The following is a 24,550-nucleotide window of genomic DNA, read 5'->3' as shown; positions in this document are numbered from 1 at the left end:
CGTCGAATAGGCGGCATTTGGTTTTGACCGAGTACAATCGTGAGTCCCAGACATTTCGCATCGAGTTGAATGTTGCTCCAGCCATTCCCATTCGGATAGCGAGCTCTTTCTGCAAAATGCCATCTCCCGTGATGTGTACCCCCAGATACTTGAAGCTGTCGACGCTCTCGATGCTTTGTCCATCGCTAATCAGAGGGAAATCTGGATCAGGACAGGTGCTATTGCACAAGACGTTGGTTTTCTTCGCGTTGATTTTCAAACCAACGCGAGAGGAGTTGTTATGCAACCTGTCGATTGTCTCTTGAATGCCCTTGATTGAGTTGTCGAATAGGACAGCATCATCGGCGTATTCCAGGTCGCATAGCTTCACCGTGGGGGTAACAGGTATGCCTCGGTCGGGTGGTATTGACTTCCGTAGTATGAAGTCAAAGAGAATGATAAAGAGAAACGGTGCAAGGACACAACCCTGTCTGACTCCGGTCGTGACCCCGAACCATTCCGTGACAGTGTCTCCAATTCTGACACAGCATTCGCTATTCTCGTGCAAGCTTTTGATTATGGCAATGATCTTGGGAGGGATCCCGTATGCTCCCAGTATCATCCAGAGGGAGGGGCGGTGCGGACTGTCGAAAGCCTTCTCATAATCCACAAAGCAGCAAGCCATCGGACTGTTCAACTCATGGCTCTGCTGGAGAAGACATCGAAGGTTGTGGATTTGGTCTGCAAACGCTCGACCAGGTAGAAACCCGGCTTGGTTTTTCCTGAGGACGTGCATTATTTGGTCCCTTATTCTCATCAAAATGATGTTTGCCAAAATCTTTCCCGGAACACTGAGTAGCGTAATGCCTCGGTAATTGTCGCAGCTTAGAGGGTCACCTTTTTTTTTACACAGTTTTACAGAGCTTTTCTTACACAGTCAAAAATGCCCGCACCAAATTTTCAAGGCATTGTCGGATTATAGCGCCTGTACACACATGCATGGATTTACTTGCACCAATGGTGTGTATTTTATATCGCCATTACAACTGTTTACATGTAAAAGTGTCGACTGTCTCTATCTCATTTTTCAAGTGTAACCCAGACGCGATGTTGTCATTCATAGATTATTATACTATATACTACTATCATTGTATTGTGCTATTTGACAGGTTAAACTAAACTAAATATCTTCAGACAACTGTCGAGCGCTCCGGTTCGTAAACTTTTCCTTTTCGAGCGCTGATTCTGTGCGGTGTAGATAGTATTTCTTCCGGCAGGTTCACCACTATCGATCTACTGCGCATGCGCACCGCCATGCCAGTACCAATTATTGCGTGAAAATTCAGAAGCATCTGCAAGCAACTTTTTTAATTCACGCATGCAATCTTGCAACTTGCACGAGAATACGTGTTTACACGTGCATTTTCTTGTTATGGCCGCGATAATATATACCTACCGTCAGCAGTAAATCCACCCACGTATAAACGGAGTATTATACTTACTACTTTTTAAGCTATCTTGCGTTTTTAAGCAAAGTGATATCTTTTATGATACTGCTAATTTATAAAATTGGGCCCCTGGTAGCATTGAGTACCTATATCAGTGACGAAGGGTGGATCTAGGCTGTTAAAATCTGACATAAATAGTACACATTAAATTTTGTTAGTCATATGTATTTGTTTTCATTGAACTAACTAAGACTACAATTTACAGATGGTATTGGTTAGTTTTTAAAAATCAATTAAACCCTGCCTAACCAAACCATAATAGTTTTGGTACGCTATGGACGATCCGACAAAATTGTGCACACATTTTCATTCATACTTATTTGTTTTCATGATTTAGGAATATATAATACACATGTTGTTGGTTTATTTGTTTAAATTCATTAAGCACTGCCTAAACCAAACTATAATACATTGATAAACAATATTATTCTATATATAAAATATCCAAAGTTATGTATGATTTAATTGCATAATTTTAGATATTTTATAGGATAGACGAGTATTTTTTGACCATTATCTGTTACAGCTTGGTATTCCATCAATAATTGCTCGACCATCAATAATTGCTCTAAGCGAAACATGGCTCGACGACACCATATCGGCCAATGAGCTGTTCGGAAGTGAATATTCTGTGCATAGAACAGACCGTCGAAATGGTAGACGAGGTGGGGGCGTTTTGCTGGCAATTAGAAATGGGGTAGCATTATCCACACAAACTTTATATCCAACCAGATCAAATTTAACTGAATATGATTTTGATTTTAATTTGTGTAAAGTTAATTTTAACTTTTGTTCACTATACTTGGCCGCTGTATACTTCCCTCCCGGCAGCTCAGCGACTACATACAGTGATTTTTTTCACATAATAGAAAATTTGGTACTGCCCAACAAAAAACTAATTATTTTGGGAGATTTTAATTTGTATTCCGCTGGTATAATTGAATCTGATTATACCAGCTTTAATAATTTATTTAATTTAAAACAATTTTCTTCTGTGAAAAATAGTCTCGGTCGGACGCTTGATTTGGTGCTATCTAACGTTGGTTGCACGGTGGTCAGCGCGTGTGATGAGCCTCTCGTTCCTGAAGATGTCTATCATCCCTCTACTTGCACAATTTTATCTTTTAAGCATGTATCGCACAGAAATGATTCGTCGATTCCTCCACTGAATAGGCATAATCCGCAATGGAATTTTTCAAATGGAAATTTTTTAGCGCTGTATAATTCTTTGAGTACTACAGATTGGACCTCTTTATATGAACAAATTGATGTAAACACGGCATTAGCTATTTTTTGTAATAAATTTTATAATAGTCTGGACTCCTGTTTCCCTCGCCGGCTCGTTCATCTACCGAAGTACTCATATCCTAAGTGGTTTACGCCAGAAATTATTTATAATCTAAGGTCAAAGGCATATTATCATGCACTGTGGAAAAAACATAGACGGACTGCAGATTATAGTAAATTTTCCTGTCTTAGAAACTCATTGAAGTGTGACATCTCTTCGGCTCACAAATCATATCTAACGTCGATTGGTCGAAATATTGTCTCAGATCCTAATTGTTTTTGGAAATATATTCATTCGCTTAGTTCCAGTAGTACTACAAAAGACAATGCCATGATGACGTTGAATAATGATCCTATAGAGAACCATGTTATATCTGATGCATTTGCTAAGCATTTTGAATCACTTTATAGCTCAATAGAACCGCTACTTGACCCCGATTCTGCTGGTCCTTCGTCTGCAACGCAAGATATTCAAATCTCAGCTTTTGACGAGAAAGATATGGAATATGGGTTTTCAAATTTGTCTCCCAAAAGTTCATTTGGTCCAGATGGCTTGCCACCTTATGTGGTTAAGGGCTGTTACGAACATATATCCTTTCCGCTTAAACATATATTTAATTTAATCATAGCATCCAGCACTTTTCCTGATGCATGGAAAATAACCCGCCTAAGGCCGCTTCATAAAAAGGGATCTAGATCAGAGATCTCTAACTATAGGCCAATAGCAGTTCTTTCGGCTCCATGTAAATTATTTGAATCGATATTACATATAAACATCAACCGTCAAATAGACTCTCGCCTCTCCGATTCGCAGCATGGTTTTCGACTTAGGCGGTCCACAGTAACAAATCTTATAGTGTATAATAATTTTATTTCAAATTCTATGGATAAGTCAATTCAAGTTGATTCTGTGTACACAGATCCATTTCCAAGGCATTTGATCGTGTTGATCACGATATTTTATTACAAAAGCTTTGTACATTTGGCGCGTCATATAGTATAATATGTTTTTTTGCTTCTTATTTGAAAAATCGCCGTCAATTTGTTGATTACCATGGGAATGAATCGCGGATTTTTAGAACAAACTCTGGTGTTCCTCAAGGTTCAAATCTTGGCCCAATTTTGTTTTTAATATTTTTTGATGATATTGTCAAAGTTATAACCAATTCTTCTTGTTTGCTATTCACAGATGATCTTAAACTTTTTCGAACTATTGAAACCCCATTATGCTGTGCGATGTTGCAGTCTGACCTAGATGCTATCTCGCAATGGTCTATCTTAAATAAACTTGAATTCGCTACCTCCAAATGTAATATTATTTCATTCAATCGTTCAAGGCACACCTTATTGTTCCCATACACATTGTCTGGTATAATATTGAGTAGGGTAACGGAGATAAAAGATTTGGGAGTATTGTATGATACAAAGTTCACTTTCAATCAGCATATTCTTAACATCAGTACTAGATCTAGCAAAATGCTTGGTTTTGTTATGAGGGTTTCAAAATCATTCGAAAACGTCCGAGTGCTACGTACATTATACGTATCATTTGTGTTGAGTATTCTTGAATATGCCAGCATTATTTGGAGTCCTAATAGGTTCATGCACACAATTAAGCTGGATCGAGTCCACAATAGATTTCTTAGATTTCTCTACTTAAGAACATACGGGTTCTTTCCTTATGATAATGACAATAAAATGAATTTCCCGACTCGTTTTCTTCTGGGTATGCTATCAATGCAATCCCTGTCTACCCGAAGAGTGATTGTTCTTTTAAAGCATTTCTTTTTACTTCTTCGTGGGTTCATTTACAATCCGCATATACTGGCAAATATTAATTTTCATGTTCCCACCAATATCACTCGCAGCTCCACGGTCTTCAAGATACCTCGTCGCAGGACAGATGTTATGTTTCATGATGCTGTGTATCGTGCAATTAGCTTATTTGATGGCACCATAAAGGTTGATTTGTTTTTTATTAATTATATAATGTTTGTAGACGTTTTAAATAGGATAAATTTATAATTGTATATATTATCATATTTCTTTAATATTTACACATGCTGTCTTTTCCACTTTCTTGTCATATTAGTTGTTATTTGTAATTAAGATATTTTTATATATTTGTATGTATTATGTATTATGGCGCATTGGCCAAAAGCTGTAATGCCGTAATACTCTTTTTTATAAATAAATAAATAAATAAATAAATAAATAGTATTCGCAGGGTTTAATTGGATTTTAAAAACTGACCAACACCATCTGTAAATTGTAGTCATAGTTCAATGAAAACGTATGACTGACAAAGTTTAGTGTGCACTATTTATGGCGGATCTTAATAGCCTACCTCCACCCTTCGCCACTGACCTATATGTACGGTGAGACGCCGTAAATTTTACGTACATATTATTATAAACATTCTTCTTCACAAGGATAATAATATAAGAGACTTGTCATGGACTATAATTACAAACCTGACGCATTTTCTGCTTGCATCGTTTTAACCCGCTTTGAATATTCTTGGAATGCGGCTGCCAGAGCGTATGTCAATCGCCTTGCTGAATTTCTGCAAAGGAATATACTTTCTATCATTATCACGAGTCATTTATTAAAACATCTGGTAGGAAATGCTTTGTTCTTATTTTTATCGAAGCCATTTGATCAAACAAAAACAAAAGGTAGGTTTAATTCTGTATTGGTAATGTGCTTGTATTAAAATTGATGATGTCATTCCAAATTTCATTAATACCAATAAAAATATTAAAGGTATGAAATATTTAGTTAGGATTTTTTATCTTTATTGGCGGGCAATATAATCGTTAAACTAAGGCGTGGGTCACATCAATGTTAAATTAAATATCAGATTCGGTATAGTGGAGATGTTGAAGAAATTCTTCTTTCATAGAGATAAAAATGAAGCAAAAAAAGGAACTCGCGACCAATGTTCCCTCTATTTTTTCTATTGTGTGTGCGGATCATCAATGCATCTGAGCAGTGGCATAACTAGGGTTGGTTTCACCCGTCACCCGTTGCGAATGCATTGAAGATGGCATTTCTATTTCGAAGATTTCAAAGAGCCATTCCAATTTAAATTTATCGCAGGATTTCTTCTTAATGATCGCATTTGAAATATCACATTAACTCCTTTTTGACATTTTTAGGGGATAAGTTTTCTACAGAGAACTCAGAAATAATGGGAACTGAAATACCCAACGGGTAAGGCGATAGCAGGTAACCGTCTCAAGTAAGGAAGAATCTGGGTTAAACTTACACACGTGTCAAGAATACGTTGTACGTCTAATACTGAAAACTGCTCTCGGTTTATGCATTTACGCTCATTTAATGTTGGTGTATTACATACACTACTGCACATGCATAATGCATGCTTCATTTTCGTATATATATATAATTAATAAGTATAATTGTACTATAATATAATATATGTAACTGTGCAAGCAATCGTATTGTTTACTTAAATTGTTTGTTACGTACATTGAACACACCTGTAGTTATTTATTACAAAAATTGATTAGTTTTGTATTATAAATATTTTAAGTAAAAAACACTGCTTTTTGGCACAAAAATTTTTACCGTTTAAAAAATATTGTAAGAACTGTTATGTTTTCACAATAAGGACTACTATGATACTGTACTGACAATGTTTCTCGCATGTTGAAACATGTCAAAGACTAAGAAATGTAGAGGACCCGGCACATAGGTGGTCATTGATAAACACTAAAATACATATCTTCGTATACTTTGGCACGAGAATGGAACGGATATAGTGATCCCACTCGACATAAAATTTCACTTGCATGCTCGTGTTAGTCGCACTTGACCTTCGCCTTCCGAGAAATGTGTCAAAGAATTGTGGATGTGATGGTTTCGTGCATTTGAGCAAAACTGAAATCTGGCAAAGGAAACTTTCTTTTACAATATTTTTTGTGTGAGGACTGTGCGGGGATGAAAACATGACGTGTGTGGACACATTTTGGGAGGTGTGCGCGCGCACACGCACTAACATCCTGTTATAGTCCTGCAGTTTTGCGCATTTAATTGTATTCTTATTCACTATTTCTTATCAATATTTTAGACGATTTTCAGATATAAATGTAATGAACATGGCTGTCGTCGAGCTACTTTTCGAGATAATTAAACTTAAACATTATATTACGAGTAGTACGAGCTGTCGTTTTGCGTGTAAAACGAAGGGAGTTTGAGGGCTCTGGTCAGGTGGCCAGGAGGTCGAAAGGTTTGGAGCAGAGCCTCACTAGTATATTATAAAATATAATATGGGTTTACCTTGAATCACAGACAAAGGCATGGCAATCGAAGGGTGTTTGTCCGTTATCATTAATGTTCTCTCTGACAACTATCATGGAGAAGACCCTCGTGTAGACCAGGTCCTGGACACCATACGAGATAGACTCAATATTGTAGAAGGTGGTGGGGAGAGTTCCAGCAGACTTGTGCACGCTGATTCCTTCCAGTTGGACGCCCGTTGTGGATATTACGAGCTTGACTAGCGGAAGGATATGGCCTGAAACATAATAAAGGTAATTCAGTTCAATGGAATAATTTAATCTTGAGCACATGCGATTTCTCGTAGTACAGAGCAATTAGGCAAGGGGAATGTGATTATTGTTATGATTGCTTTTCTCGATTCACACTTAGGTACATTAAGCTTTCTTGTTTTCTGCCAAAACTAACAAACGTCATGCTAATGTGGTATTAAACATACATAATTTTGAAAACATTTCTGAGAAAATATATAACCGATAGAGAAAAAAAAAATTGAAAAAAAATACGACACCCAGAAGGAATTCTCTTCTACTCTCGGGATTCACGCCCACACACATCGACCACAATGCTATAGACATCCTATATAATTGTGACAAATTTTAACTAATGGCTCTTACAATACTCTCTGAAGCGCTTTGGTAATCGGCCTTTTTTTCAAAAAAGATTTTTTCTATTGGTTATATAATATTTTCTCAGAACTGTTCAAAAAATTGAATCAAAATTATGTAAGTATGTTCAATAAAAAAATGTAACATTCTTAAATCTTGTGAATTATTCGTTGAAAAAAAAAAATAGTTAACCAATGTGGTATGTTTATTAAAGATTTGGAAAAGATGAAAATGCAGACATCGCTAGGTATGCCATGTGCATAGAATGCCGTAGGAGTTATCAGCAAGGCGGGCTATGTACACATCCCCTGAGGCCAATAGACGACCTGGACATCCAAAACTGAGAAGGCTGGACTGAGTCACAAATAGGGTGACAAGATTTGGAAAATGTGAAGACAGAACATTTTCAGTAGGAACTACTTCTATGACATTATGATTATCATCCATTTATTCAATATTTTGTTGTAGAAAATTAACCATTAACGATACCATTTAAATGTAATGTTTAAAAAAAAGATTTTTTTCGGTTAGGTACATGTTCAAACACGCGCTTTAACATGATCTTACTCCCTAATTCAGTTGTCGTTTGTAAATTTATGGCTACGGCCGTATGTTGTAGCTTAACCACTGGGAAATTACAATAGAAATGGCGTGTTTCAAAAAAATACTACCTTATTCTTAGGTCAAAAATTATTATAAAGCAATCATTATTCGTAGGATGTTTTATCACATTTAAATGGTCAAAGACATAGCTTATAATCAGTATCTTTAGAATTATCTTCAAATGTGTTAATCGTGCCCATTTTTTCAATAATAAAATGCCTAATTCTTGTGAAATTTGGGTTCACAGAGGTTATAAAATAGAATTTTTTATCGTAAATATGTATAAATATTATATTAATTTTACTAATGGTTTTATAAATACGTTTAAAAATTAATAAATCTAAAAAATCTTAACACCACTGCACATGGATGTACTGAAATATGACTATATTCTGAAACATTAGATCGAGAGGTTTAAAAAAATACTATTTATGTAATAAAATACTTTATGTTGTCATCAATTAATATTTAAACTTATATAAATAGATTATCTACAACATTTAAGGAATGTCCAGGATCATGCCCTGAAAAACCATAAATGCTCCATTTTGACGTGGGCCCTTGTATTATAGCTGGAGTTTTCGTCTTACCTAACACTTTTTGTAATTTAATATGGATAGTGACTTTCCGTGGGGTTAAGCAAATCACGCGTTGCTTAGGGACGGCAAAATTTAAAGGAAGGAAAATGACGAAAACACGAATATTACAACTTTTGAGGGCAGTTTTCTATGAAGCGGACGGGTAGAAAATGCCGAAATCTTAGTTTAAAAAATAATGGCAGCAATAAAAATCCTGGCAATCAATCCTATTATTCCTATTTTGTATTGTGTATGTGTATCCAATGGCGGCTTATTTTATTATCCTAAAATACATATTATTATGTATATTCAAGGGGTTCCATGACAAAACAGAAAATAACAAAACAGAACAGTGACAAAACAGAACAACGATAAATATAACTATGACCTTTCAGGAAAAATATAAATTTAATATTGAAATTGTCCTATCTCTATTATGTTGATAGATTTTTAATAGCACAGATTTTCAATACGCCATAATAAATCAAATTATATACCTAATTTCTGCATTCCTAATCGCTACAAAGCCTCAAATAAACGGGACTTAACTCGGTGTTGCCGGCAAGCTTAGGATATCTCATCTTAATCAATACAATATGTTCAAAATGATTGGGTGACTAGGTAGAACGAAATAATGACCTAACCTAACCTAACCTAAATAGATTCCACAAAAATTGATGTTTCATTTTTCCCCTGGCTGTTCTGTTTTGTCCGGATACCATTCAAGGCAGCCTTACACAGAAAGAAGAATATTAGGTACTTACTATACGTTTATCCTGGATACAGCGGCAAACACATTTTGAAAATAGCCGATATACTGGATTATTTGTTAGTTTGGGTTCGGTAAAGTTAGGTTAGGTTAGGTTAGTTTATCCTAACAAATAATCCAGTATATCGCCTATTTTCAAAATGTGTTTGCCGCTGTATCCAGGATAACCGTATAGTAGCGAATATTATTTGAACTGACCTGCTGGTATATTCTTGGCTGCGGAGACCATATTGTCGACAGGCCGCCTCGTGTGCTTAATCCCCCATAGTCCACCTGCATCGCGTTGACCAAGGTATTTTACCTGGAATTCATAAAAAAATATTGTTTTAATATATTATATAATATTATGTACTAAGAGCGTACATAAGTGAAACGGCAAATAATTTTCAACAGTATGTGGAACGAAATTTCGCAGTCATCGCCAATCGGAGACTGACAGTCGAGGTGTGAGCACGTCAATTTGTTTTGTGATGGCGTCGGAGGAATATATTCTTAAATCGTGTAAAGATGACTAAAAAACATTCCGCGTGTAGTTGAAAAAGAAATCATGTCAATGAATATACTATTATTATTCCGAATATAATAATAAACATAACATTAAAAGGACGCATGTTGAATTTTTATGACAAATTATATTTCGTTCGCCTCGCGTCATTTGCACAATCCGCGCATCGCCTAGTCGCGATCTTTTTAGACCATGCCTCAGCTGAAGTATATCCTTAATAAGGCCATGCATTAGTTGAGGCACGGTCTAAAAAGATCGTTGCTAGGCGATGCGCGGACTGCGGGTCGCGGGTGCAAATGACACCTGTCAAACGAAATATTATTTTTCATATAAATCCAACATACGTTCATTTTATGTTCTGTTTATTGTTCTATTAGTAACAATAATAATATATTCATTGACATGTTTTCTTTTTAAAGTAAATGGGTAACGTTTTTAGTCATCTTTACACGATTTTAGAATTAATTGACCCGTCGCCATCACGCAGCAAAGTGACGTGCTTCTGGCTCGAGATTCTCTCAGTGAATGGCAGCGAGTCCAAAATTTCGTCGCGCCTACAGTTGGAAATTATTTGGCGTTTCACTGATGCGTCAGTTTAGCAGTGTCAGCCAAGCTGAACAAATGAAGAAGTCTGTGAAATTGTTCGTATTGTGTATTACAGTCATACAGTCTATTTAAAATCTACATCTTAATTGCTTATTCAATATTGCCTATAAATATTTGAATTAAATGAACAATAAATGAGTTATATTATCAAAGATAAGTTGGCAACAGTGACGTCCCTAGGCAAAATGCCGCCCCTAAGCAGCGCCAAAAAGCCGCCCCATTTTTTATACAGTATTATTTATCATCCTTTCCTGATTCAAATATCTAAGAAATGTATTGTATGGATACATTACTAACAAAATATATAAGTACTTACCACTAAATCTAATTTAAATGGCATACTTCAATTGACAGTTTTGCGTGTCCACGGTTTCAGATATATTTAAATATACACCTGACAACTTTCAAAACTCGCGAATGACTGGCAAAAACATTTGGTTAAATTAATGTCAGTATGTACCTACCTATAATTCAAATATGCACGTGTCATTGCTAGTCATCAAGGATGTGACGTCCAAGGACAATGGAAGTAAACTAGACATCGCGAACCCCACAAAAAAATCAGGCCTGTTAAACTTTTTATGTTAATTAATACTTTTTTTTCTAACCAGTGAGCCCAATCTTTTATTGGAAAGATATTTCCGTTATTGCTAAGTTTAGACACCTATTTTTATATATATACCTAAAGATTCGTCCTCGATTTGCCGCCCTTCGAGTAACTGCCACCCCCAAGCGACGCTCAATCAGCCTACCCCCACGGGACGTCACTGCCTAACCTAACCTAACTTAACCTACCCCAACCTAATATTACCTAATATAATCTTAGTTTGCGATAATGATCAAATTTTAAATTAACAATTATTGGATCGAAAAGCATCTGCGCCGACAGAAAAAGGTATTTATTATAATTGTCTACATGGAATAAACTGTTTTCGTAAAAAAATATTGTAAAAGCTCATGACGGCATCTGCGGCACAATTACCGTATTTTTTCACGCATATACGTTAGTATTTAGCATTTATTTTTATCATTTAAAACAGTGGTTTCCAAACTTTATGTTTCTACGCCTCCCTATTAAAAAATCTAATCTTCGCGCCTCCCCCCTCTTTATTTCATTAAATAATACAGATACATTTTTAAATATTCAAAAATGTACAAAAACAAAAGTGAAAAAATAAATAAAAATAAACAAGGTTTTATACTAAGTAGGTACTAATATTATATTCATTTTTAAATTAATTTGTTTTTCATGCGATGAATGTGCATGTTTATTAGTACAATCAATCCAAATTCATCATCGTTCATTGACGAATGGATTCTATCATGAGCCCCGCATCCTGAAGCGGGTCCCCATGCCAGTATCTTTGGCGGGCCCACCTACCTATCGCTGAGGTTAAGGGCAATGTGGTGCTCTAAAGCAGTGCTCCGCAACCGGTGTGCCGCGAGACGATGCTAGGTGTGCCGCGGCGCATTGTGTCAAAAAATGCAAATAATTTTGTATATTATACAATACTTACTTAATGGCCAAATTTGCACTCATAATAATTATTAATTATTAGATATAATTATATATAATAATAATAAAATTATAATTGAAAATTACAATATTTGAGCACCTGAATAAAATTAATAAAAACAATGCAAGGTCAGAATGAAAATATATTGATATGCTTCACTACCATAGGGATATTAAATAAATTCACTACCATTGAAAACAAGCAATGAATTTTGGGTCCGGCCCAAAAACTTATAACTTTGCTACAAAAAAAATTTCATCATTACTTTCATACAATCAATACGACTGGATTCGAAACCCTTTTACAACCAATTCCGGGAATTCTATAGAAGCACTATAATTATATTCGTAAAGAATTTTGTTGAATTGAGGAACGACGTGACGCTAAAAATGAATTTCGCCGATGTTCCATTGGGTATTTTCTGGATTTCGGTTAATAAAGAATATCCTCGGATTTCCGACAGGGCTATCGCAGTTCAGCTCCCATTTTATACGACATATACCTATGCGAGAAACTTTTTTCGACTCAAGCTATAATATTAAAAATGATAAGCAGTCATACTTGCCGGGTGATAAGAACTTCGGGTTTTTCTTTCGTCAGAGCTCTAGTTTGGGGGCCCAGGCTCAGATGAGGCGTGGCATATCAACCAGATAAGTGAGATAAACACAAATTACAAATTTTCTCTAATGCTTTTTAAATATGCGATTGGAGAGTGTTCGTATTAATAAATACAAAGAATAGCTAAACATACAATGAATACCATTAATTTTACCTCGAACACCATTTGAAAAACACTACCTACTTTAGAGTATCACACTGTCTTTAACCTTAGCAATAGATAGGGGGCCCGCTTCAGCATGTGGGGTCCATATTTTGATGTATAAATTGTTTTACCTGTGGTGTGCCGCGGAATTCTGGGAATTCCTTTGGTGTGCCATGGGTGAGAAAAGGTTGCGGAGCACTGCTCTAAAGTATTGTTTCCTAAATTATACACATATTATTTAAAATATTTAATAGCCCTAGACTTTTTTTTAATATTAATAAAATAATGTGAAAAGTGCATAAGCAAACTAACCAAGAACAGAGTAGATAGATTTTTGTTTGCTTCAATATATCTGGCGCAGAAATCATTATTTAAAAGTGGAAATATGGCGAACTTATTTTTTTGTAATTTTGATTTCCAAAGCTCCAATTTTTTTATGAATGCCTTCACTTTGTCTTTTTAAATCAGAGAATGCATTAGCGCGCTTTAAAATAGTATATACGTGAGGTATTATAAAATTCGACTCCATATTTTCAGACAGGTTTGCAAACAACCTTTTATAGGACTGTAGTTTATAGCTAGCGGCCGTTTTATAAAATATGCATTTGCAAACTGCAAACCTGTGGCTACATTAATTGTGTTAAACTTTTCATGCCTCCCAGTTTGGAAATCGCCGATTTAAAATATTTACGAATATCCTACGGCGAATTAATCGCGGCACACAGTTCGAAAACCTTTGCTGTTGTTGCCAGTGTTCTGCGGAACACGAATTGGGAGACTTTGTACTATTATACTATTAAGTTAATAATAACATTGAAACGGGTCTATTATCGGTTTATATTGTTTCAAAAGAACTTAATGCTTCCATGGCAAGGTTGGTAGGTACTATAGCATCATTAAATTGTTTATTATCCACTGGCCACGGCTGTAATCGCAATTCGATTTGGTTCTGGCATACTTTATCGTGCGTATAAAATTATCTTGGAAACGTTTTCAATTAAGTACTTGTGTATTTTTTTTCAAAAACAATTTACGCAATATTGAATCGTGTAAGTGACCTCATGGCGGAAGATCCACCGTGACCCCGGATGATTTGACCGTAGGGCAGCCTTCCCCACGAACGTCAGTGGGAAAACCGTGGCATTTAGTCCGTCCACCTGGATGGAATTCTTCTCGACCTGACCAGTCGTCATAATCCCTGTGGGAGATGAGTGGCGCCAGTCCGTTGAGAAGGCTGTTTGACAGAAAATCATGCTAGTCACAATCTTCAGTCGTAAGGTCTTGATGAAAGAGAAGATTTTGTAAGAAGACATTGTAAAGCCATCCTTATTTCATGTAGATTAAAATAAATCACCACGTGATTCATTATAGATTTAAGCCTTTTATATTTTAAACTTATTGGACTGAAATTGGGTCAATGTTGGTATTGTGGAATAGTTTTTTGAAGGTAATGTGGAATATAATATAATAGGTATAAGCCCAGCAAAGGTTAAAAGTGAAACGGAATCTGATTCTAGTTGCGATAGTTTTGATGGCATTATCGAAGACTCTTCATTGCACATGGAATCTATTGAAATTTTTCAAGCACAAAAAATTCAGTGCATGCTTAGTGCATGTTCTGCACTGAAACATTTTCAAAAGATGTTAAAGGAGATGTATGGATACGGTATGTAATTTGTCAGAATTGGGCTCATGAGGTTTGTTCCAATGGTGAATTGAATCCATTTTTTTATAATATTGTTGTTATTTTTTTTTACTGGTCTATGTAATATTTGCAGTAGTATTCCACATTACCTTTACTATGCAGGTTTTGTGGAATTTACTCATTTTTTAAAAATTTAATTCAATATAAAATAAAGTTTATATTATACACTATTCAGCGTTTCACAACATAATTATACCCAATTAAATAAATGTTTCAGATTGATTATAGTACTTACTACAATTTTGGCTACTAGAGTCAAAAATAAAAACGGTATTCCACAATCCCTGCACTTCCCCTAATAGTCAATTAATGTATTTTTTCTGTTTCTGGGGGGTCCGGACCCGAAACAGCCCCCCCCCCCCCACCCTCTGTGTGCGCGCCTGAGGTAAACTATAGTGATTTTTGTCAAGGAATTGGAGTAACTATCTTGTTGTCATGAAACTTTTGTATTGAATGATACATGGATAATCCTTTAATTTCTTGCTGAATTATGTGTAATGATTTATGACTGTAATATCGTATTTACATAAATTGATGTGCTTAGTGGAGTTATCAATAATTGATTGCCATAACATATACATAATATTAATATCTAATAAGGATTAAAGTATTTGCACAGCGTCGGGCCCGCACTAAGGGCATCAGTTGCCCTTTTCAAGAATAAAAAAATCGAATTTATTTATTTTTACTAGTTTACTAAGTTTGTATGTAAGTATTCGTGGGTAATGGAATTGTGGTATTGTGAAGTATATTAATTTCACACTAAAATACCCCACGATGGCTCTCCGCGGCTTAAGCGTCGGCCTATAATGCCCCAGGTTCGAATCCTAGGTCTGGCAAGTACCTAAACACATTGTTTTTCAATTTGTGTATGATTCAGAGTATGGACCTAATATGTTGAGCAAGTGGCTGACATCCATTTCTCGTAAAAACAAAATCTGTCAGGCCTAATCTAAGGCCCATATTATTATGATCTTATTAGGATCGAACATGGTCGAAAAAAAATACATTTTTATAATGATTGATTGTAGTTTTTGTTGATTTTTGTTTTTTTTTTCGTCGCAAGAGTGTGTAAAGCATTGGGGCTCAGTTAGATAAGCGACCCTAAATGTCAGTCTCATGATTGTTAATGATTTTTTTTATAATTGAAAAGTATTATACCGTTCACAGGAAAATATATGGTTGCGCCGATTGTCAGCGATTGTCATCCTTACTTCCCACCCACCACCCTCAATTCCCAGTATTATTGTCACAAAACCAAGTGACCGGGAGTCACGGTTCATGATAGTAACAAATAAAAATTAGTGACATCAAGACAGCCGTTGCGCGTAGTCAGCTCAAGCGAACAAAGTAGTGCGTGTTGCCGCATTGCGTTGTACAGAGTGATTTAGAAGTAGTTCGTGGACCCCGGGTCAACTTGATATAGTGTGACCGTTGTACAAGCGATACTTCTGAATACCTGGCAAGCCGTGATACCGGTTCTCATCATTCATACAACCTATCATCCAGTGGCGCACCCAAGGGGCCCGGGCTGTAGGGGGCCCGGCGTGTCAGGTTGACCAGATAAGTGACATAAACACACATCATAAATTAGCTTTAATAGTAAAAAAGTCGCCTGCGGCGCTATTACACTTCATGGCCATGAATATTTTCAATTACTTATATAATTGTGCAATATATTTTTTGATTATTATGTGTCGATACTCGACAGGTCCATTATTAAAGTATTAAAAATCGCCAATAATTCACTGTATAAGTACCCTTAACGGCCCACGTGCTCGTCGTAGGTCAAAATTGAGTTTTTATTGTATTTTCAAACCATGATCCTGGACACTCCTTAAACGTTGTAGATAATCTATTTATATAATTTTGAAGCCTTATTATCCTTTATAGTTATTTTAAACATTTGATGACTGCATAAAGTATTTTTGTTACATAAAATAGTATTCTTTTAAACCTCTCGCTCTAATGTTTTAGAATATAGTCATATTTCGGTACATAACTGTGCAGTGGTGTTAAGATTTTTTACGTTTATTAATTTTTAAACGCATTTATGAAACCATTAGTATAATTTATTATGAGATAATTTTTGTAAAATATTCACGATAAAAAAATATATTGATAATCTCTGTGATCCCAAATTTGACAAGAATTAGGCATTTTATTATTCAAAAAATCGGCAAGATTAACACATTTGAAGATGATTCTAAAGATACTTATTATAAGTTATGTCTTTGACCATTCAAGTGTGATAAACATCTTATGAATAATGATTGCTTTATAATAATTATTGACCTAAGAATAAGGTAGTGTTTTTTTGAAATACGCCATTTCTTTTGTCATTCCCCAGTGGTTAAGCTACAACATACGGCGGTAGCCATAAATTAACAAACTATAATTAAAGTAGGGAGTAAAATGATATTGACGCGCGTGTTTGAACATGTACCGTTTAAAAAAAATAAAAAAAAAATCGGTTAGGTAGGTACATGTTCAAACACACGCGTTAACATAATTTTACTCCCTACTTTAATTATAGTTTGTCAATTTATGGCTACGGCCGTATGTTGTAGCTTAACCACTGGGGAATGACAAAAGAAATGGCGTATTTCAAAAAAACACTACCTTATTCTTAGGTCAATAATTATTATAAAGCAATCATTATTCATAAGATGTTTATCACACTTGAATGTTCAAAGACATAACTTATAATAAGTATCTTTAGAATCATCTTCAAATGTGTTAATCTTGCCGATTTTTTGAATAATAAAATGCCTAATTCTTGTCAAATTTGGGATCACAGAGATTATCAATATATTTTTTTATCGTGAATATTTTACAAAAATTATCTCATAATAAATTATACTAATGGTTTCATAAATGCGTTTAAAAATTAATAAACGTAAAAAATCTTAACACCACTGCACAGTTATGTACCGAAATATGACTATATTCTAAAACATTAGAGCGAGAGGTTTAAAAGAATACTATTTTATGTAACAAAAATACTTTATGCAGTCATCAAATGGTTAAAATAACTATAAAGGATAATAAGGCTTCAAAATTATAAAAATATATTATCTACAACGTTTAAGGAGTGTCCAGGATCATGGTTTGAAAATACAATAAAAACTCAATTTTGACCTTCGACGAGCATGTCCCCCCTTAATTTGAACTAAAACACAATTTCAAAAAACGTTAATGTAGTGTTTCACACTGCATTTAATCTTAGCGGTAGGTAGGGGGCCCGCCAAATATCCTAGCCTGAGGGCCCGTTTCAGGATGTGGGGACCATGGTATAGGTACACCGAGTGCAATAGACAAAAGACTGATAAACGAGAAATTAAGCTGTGAAGAAGAAAAAGAGTCTATGGGACTAATTTACATTCTCCTTCTTGGCCCCCCCCAATATTAAATCCTGGGTGCGCCACTGCTATCATCATTCATTAACCTCATCTCACATATCATCCATAAACAGTGTACCGTCAAGTGCCGCGCACCGGGTAATCCAAACAAACAATACCGCGTGGGTGACAGTGCAACCAGACCACGGAGCCATCATCAACATCATAAAAGGTCAGTGTCTGGCATTTTGTTAAATTGCCCCCATCCTAGATCCGGAATCCACATCACCCTTCAGAATTATACAGTTCACTGCGAAAAGCGCCACCAATATGGAAGAAACTAAGCATTGATTTTAGATGAAAAATGCGATTGGATTGGAGAAAACATTTTGAAAGAAAGACCTAAAACTTTGTTTTTGAAACACTGAAGAAACCCTTGCATAATTTTCGCATAGAGACCAAATATTTCTAGCTACGCCACTGACTGAATTGGGATGATAATTAATATTTGTGAACAGCGACTGGAACTGACTTTTAAGGGGGAGAGGCATGCCAGCAGAGAACCTAGCAGAAAAATACGAAGCTTGCAATTTGAGATGTTTCAACTGTATTAATAAATATGTATTTGAAAACATTGAAAAGATTTTTTTGAATTCAAAGATAAACTTAACATATCAAAAAAAATGTAATAAAATGTGAATTCGTTGCAGGGTCATATATTATTATTGAATTATATTATTATGGTCATATTTATTATTAAAATTTAGTTTATTAGGTTTTAAATTTTTTACCATTTAGATTTTTGACTAATTCATCGTTTTAATATTTTTTATATTTATTTTAAAAAACATCGATTTTTATAAAAATATAAATGTGTATAACTTGAAATCCTTTTTATTGTTAGGTATGGTCCCAATATTGAAACTCGATTTGATATAAATAAAAAGGATTTCAAGTTATACACATTTATATTTTTATAAAAATCGATGATTTTTAAAATAAATATAAAAAAATATTAAAACGATGAATTAGTCAAAAATCTAAACGGTCAAAAATTGAAAACTTAATAAACTAAAATTTAATAATAAATATTCCCATAATATAATTATAATGTAATAATAAGATATGACCCTGCAACGAATTCACATATTTTTACAATTGTAAGTTTATCTTTGAATTAAAAAAAAAATCTTTTTAATGTTTTCAGATACTTACATATTTATTAATAATTAATACAGTTGAAATTGTATATTATCAAAAAAAATCTCAAATTGCACGCTTCGTATTTTTCCGCTAGGTTCTCTGCTAACATGCCTCTCCCCCTATATACCTACATAGCTACTTGATATAAAATGTAAACAAATCTGAATTTTTTGGCCCCCTCGTACAGTGCACATTTCACACGCATGGCGGCCCTGTAAAGCGTAATATTAAATATTATGGTGAACAGGTAGATTGCATATTTTTAGCAATTACTATCTTCATTATCTTAGTTTGAAAATAAGTTGCTGATAAGTGATAAGTGATAAGAAATTTGATCACTTGAGTCACTGTGGTATATAGGTACTACCAAATTAAAAATTGTCATCCTAGACACTGGGGCCAAGTGGTACCATCTATTCTAATGAAAATGATTAGCGTTTGAAGATAGGTAGGTCTGGCGAAAGGTGAAGGTAGGCTAAGATCCGACATAAATAGTAGACATTAAACTTTGTCAGTCACACATTTGTTTTAATTAACTAAGATCACAATATGCAAATAGTATTGGTTAGTTTTTTAAATTTATTCATCACCAGCCTGAATCTATCCACTGCTGGATGAACGCCTCTCCAAGCTGATTCCACTTCTCACGGTCCTGTGCGTTGCGTTGCCACGTAGGTACTTCAGCAGAACTTTATCATTTCATCGATCCAGCGGCCTCTAGGTCTACCTTGTGGACGTTTTGTACCTCTTAGGTACCACTGGATGACTAACGATTCAGCTATGTGTCCAGCCCATTTCCATTTGAGTTTTTTGCGAACTCTATTACATCGCAAAACGTTGTCTGTCTCCTTAATTAATTGAACGTGTGTAAACCAAGTCATTATTTTAGACAATAGTCCAAAAATAGTTGTCAATATGGTAATCCTTAAAATATTCGTTGATCTATAAAATATCTAAAACTATGGCATTAAATCATACATAGTTTTAGGTATTTTATAGATAGAAAAATATTTTTTTATCTTTATGGCTTGGTTTACGCAGGACTTTACAAAACTAACCAACACGATCTGTAATATTATATTGTGTTCTTAATTATTCTTCAACTATGATGACCGATATGTATGACTGAAAAAGTGTGCACAATTTTGTCGTATCACCCAAAATATACCAAAACTATTATTATTTGAATTTTAAAAATTAACCAACTCCATATGTAAACTGTAGTCTTAGTTAAATAAAAACAAATACGTATGACTGACAAAGTGTAGTGTGCACTATTTAATTCAGATCTTAACATCCTATCTCCACCCTTCGCTACTGATGGAATGGAGGTTCCCAATCGGGAAGTGTGCCGAAAATATTCTTCCCATACATTTAATTGGATTCTGGACGGAAGTATAAGATTACATTTTTTGCCAATGTAATAATGTATGTAAGTATATCCGACGTTCAGTCGTGTCGATTTTTTATTATTATTATTACAACGTTTTTCTTAGCTCGTATTCTTATTTGTCCGGTGGTTCTTTGTCCGGTACAAATCTCGCAATCGATTTTTAACTAACTTCCCGACTAGCTAGACATTTGAGACTTTTAGAATATATCAGAACACGGTGCCAATGCATTTTTTAAATACTTTTAGCCATCTTTAAGTAGAATTGAATTAATTTTCAGTTAATTCTGTTTTTTATGAAAAGTTATTTCGATACCATTATTGGTTGCTGGGGGTCTGGGGTTCTAGCAACTAAATTATTAATATAAAGGACATAAAGGTACGTGCGTTACTATGGAAATCAATATGACATGTCAAAATGACATTTCAGTATTATTTCTATCAAGTACAATTTTTTTGATTGTTTAAGCTAGTCAAGTCAAGTCAAGTTTATATGATTCAACAGAAAATTTAAAAACGTTGTATATAAAAAGTTCTTTTTATCTTGTAATTATTTGTTGCTCAACTTTATGTTGAATGTTGAAAAAGAAGTTGATATGAATATTACAACATATCGAATAATTGGACACACATAACTTGAAAACACCTCAGATAATAATTATTATATACCCACTAGAAAAAAATTATATTTGAAAAAAAAATACGATGCTCGACGGGATTTGAACCCGTTCACCACTGGTACCATGCAAACTGTGCATTAACCAATTATGCTACGAGACTACATGAAATGCTTATCAAATTGCGTTATTATTGACTATCTATTTTTGTGTATTAAATCAAGGAATATATCAACTTAATGACTAACCGGTTAATGTAAAGTTGGCGCGATACCAATGGTTATACGGGTTCAAATCCCGTCGAGCATCGTATTTTTTTCAAATACGATTGTTTCTAGTGAGTATCTGAGGTGTTTTAAGGGGGGACATGCTCAGCGTAGGTCAAAATGAAGCTTTTGTTATATTTTCAAAGCATGATCCTGGACATACCTTAAACGTTGTAGATAATCTATTTATATAATTTTAAAGCCTTATTATCCTTTATATTTATTTTAAACATTTGATGACTGCATAAAGTATTTTTATTACATAAAAGAGTATTCTTTTAATCCTATCGCTCTAATGTTTTAGAATATAGTCATATTTCAGTACATATCTGTGTAGTCGTGTTGAGATTTTTTACATTTATTAATTTTTAAACGCATTTATAAAACCATTAGTATAATTTATGACGAGATAATTTAAGTAAAATATTTACGATAAAAAATTATATTAATAATCTCTGTGATCCCAAATTTGACAAGAATTAGACATTTTATTATTCAAAAAATGGGGAAGATTAACACATTTGAAGATAATTCTAAAGATACTCATTATAAGCTATGTTTTTGACCATTCAAGTGTGATAAACATCTTACGAATAATGATTGCTTTATAATAATTATTGACCTAAGAATAAGGTAGTGTTTTTTTGAAATACGCTATTTCTTTTGGCATTCCCCAGTGGTTAAGCTACAACATACGGCCGTAGCCATAAATTGACAAACTATGATTAAAGTAGGGAGTAAAATTATGTTGAACCAATTTTGACCTACGACGAGCAATATTATTCTATCTATAAAATATCAAAAGTTATGTATGATTCAATTGCATAATTTTAGACATACGAGTTATGTTTGAGTATTATTTATTATTGCTTGGTTTCGAAGGGTTTAATTAAATTTTAAAAACTGACCAGCACCATCTGCAAATAATTGTATTTAGTTAAATGAAAACAAATAAGTAAGAATGACAAAGTTTAGTGTGCACTATTTATGTCGAATCTTAACAGCCTACCTCTAACCCTCGTCACTGCCAGGACAAGTCATTGGCAAACTAGATCCAAATTATTGATTATGCACGATGAACGATATGTCTATTTATGGTTATCGCGAACCGGAACGCCGTATTGACTCACTCGCATTACGAACCCTGCAAATATGCTACAATTACCACACAACAACCTGATGACAATGGCGTATGTCGTACGGCCGCATCAATTAAACGATTAGGCAGGTATATTTTATTTTTCATGCACGCTGTGAGTACTGCATGGTAATACTATCTACATAATGTAGGCACAGACAGGAAACTGTCGCGGTAGACTGAGCGCCACGGTCGACCCAGGCTCGAATCCCATTGTGCTCTATTATTATTGACTGAACGAGAAGGTATCGACAACTGTCAACTGAAATATAATAATTACAAGATAAAAAGAACTTTTTATATACCACGTTTTTAAATTTTCTATTGAATCATATAAACTTGACAATTCTATGTATTAATAATTTATGACAAATTAGTCAAATGTCAATAAATCATATTTTTGCTATTTTGCAACAAACAAACAAACAAACAAATATAGAATACTGAAATGTCATTTTGATTTCCATAGTAACGCACGTATTGATACCAATTAATATCATTATGCCTAAATCCCCCAGTCTGGGCGGACGAGGGATCGTGTGTGGTTACGGTCAGTCGGCTACCTACCCTTGAGCCTCTTACGTCGCCTCTAAATACGATTCGCTACCTTTTTCGCGCCAAGTCGTGCGTTTACAAAAAATGTTGTTAATAATTAATCGTTACTTGTCAAGCGAAGTATACTTACGTAAATAAATTCCCTGAATCAGTGTTTTTAATAAGTGAAAAGTATAAATCAACACCCTAAGTAAACCCATACCTATCAGTATATATTAATAATTTAGCTGCTAGGACCACCCCCTTAGCAACCAATAATAGTGGACTGGATTACGGATTTCTTCCGAAATAACTTTTCATACAAAACAGAATTAACTGAAAATGAATTCAATTCTACTTAAAGATGGCTAAAAGTATTAAAAGAATGCATTGGGTAAATGGATAAACAACCACTGGACAGACAAGAATACGAGCTAAGTAAAACGTGGTAAAAAAATATTGTTCTATCTATAAAACATCTAAAATTATGCATGGTTTAATGTCATAATTTTTGATATTTTATAGATAAATGAATATTTTTTGACTATAATCTACTATGGTTTGGGTTAGGCAGAGTTTAATTGAATTTTAAAAACTTACCGGCACGATCTGCAAATTGTATTCTTAGTTCAATACAGGGCTCGAAATGGAACGGAACGCACCGGAGCGCCGTTCCGGCTCGTGAAATTTGTAACATTATCGCACCGTCTCGTGGAAAAAATATGTTGACCGTCTGAGCTAGATAGGCCATAGAATAGAAAATCTGACACTTATTTTTATAAAATACACATACGATTTGATGACTTTGTAAATATCTTCAGAAAATTTGTCGAGCGCTCCGGTTCGTAAACTTTTCCATTTAGAGCGCTGGTTCAATAAAAACAATTAAAATATGACTGACAAATTTGAGTGTGAACTATATAATTGATGTCTTTATTTTAAGACATTTAACTATTTTCCTTTCGATAATTCGTCAAATGATTATTTTCCGACTGCCTTTCTACAAGGCATGCTTACTTTTCACTCTCTTGAATCTCGTCGGTTTCTTCTGCTCTTGTAACACTTTTGCTTGTTAGCGCGAGAGATGGTTTCCAATCCTGGTGTCCTAATGAATTGGAATTTACATGCGCCTGTCAATTACCTGCGTGGTCGCAGCCATGATATTTTATTCTGGATCGGAACCGTTTCCTCGTGGCAAGCCTATCAGGCACCATTAGCGAGTGGTGCTAGATTAGTAAATGCGCTCCTTAAAAACATAGACATTTTCAATGATGTAGTCTGCATTTTGTTTTTGAAACTTTATTTAACTGTATAAAATTATGTTTTTTTTG

At 34.5% G+C, this 24,550-nt stretch overlaps 1 protein-coding gene across 1 annotated transcript in view; it reads right to left on the bottom strand.

The window, feature by feature from the left end:
* Positions 1–24,550, bottom strand: part of LOC147074764 (low density lipoprotein receptor adapter protein 1-B) — a 46,747-nt gene that overhangs the window by 2,433 nt on the left and 19,764 nt on the right. The window contains exons 3-5 of the mRNA XM_085942600.1: positions 9,833–9,935; positions 7,077–7,314; positions 5,249–5,340 (exon numbers count right to left, since the gene is read on the bottom strand). Of these exons, the coding sequence (XP_085798726.1) occupies positions 5,249–5,340; positions 7,077–7,314; positions 9,833–9,935 (433 nt within the window). The remainder of the gene's footprint in view (positions 1–5,248; positions 5,341–7,076; positions 7,315–9,832; positions 9,936–24,550) is intronic.

This window comes from Rhyacophila brunnea, unplaced genomic scaffold, assembly GCF_057557595.1.
Source record: "Rhyacophila brunnea isolate RB1 unplaced genomic scaffold, BYU_Rbru_1.0 scaffold_15, whole genome shotgun sequence".
In the NCBI taxonomy this organism is placed as follows: Eukaryota; Metazoa; Arthropoda; class Insecta; order Trichoptera; family Rhyacophilidae; genus Rhyacophila; species Rhyacophila brunnea.
Note: the sequence above shows the minus strand (reverse complement) of the source record. Positions and strands in the feature narration are given on the sequence as shown.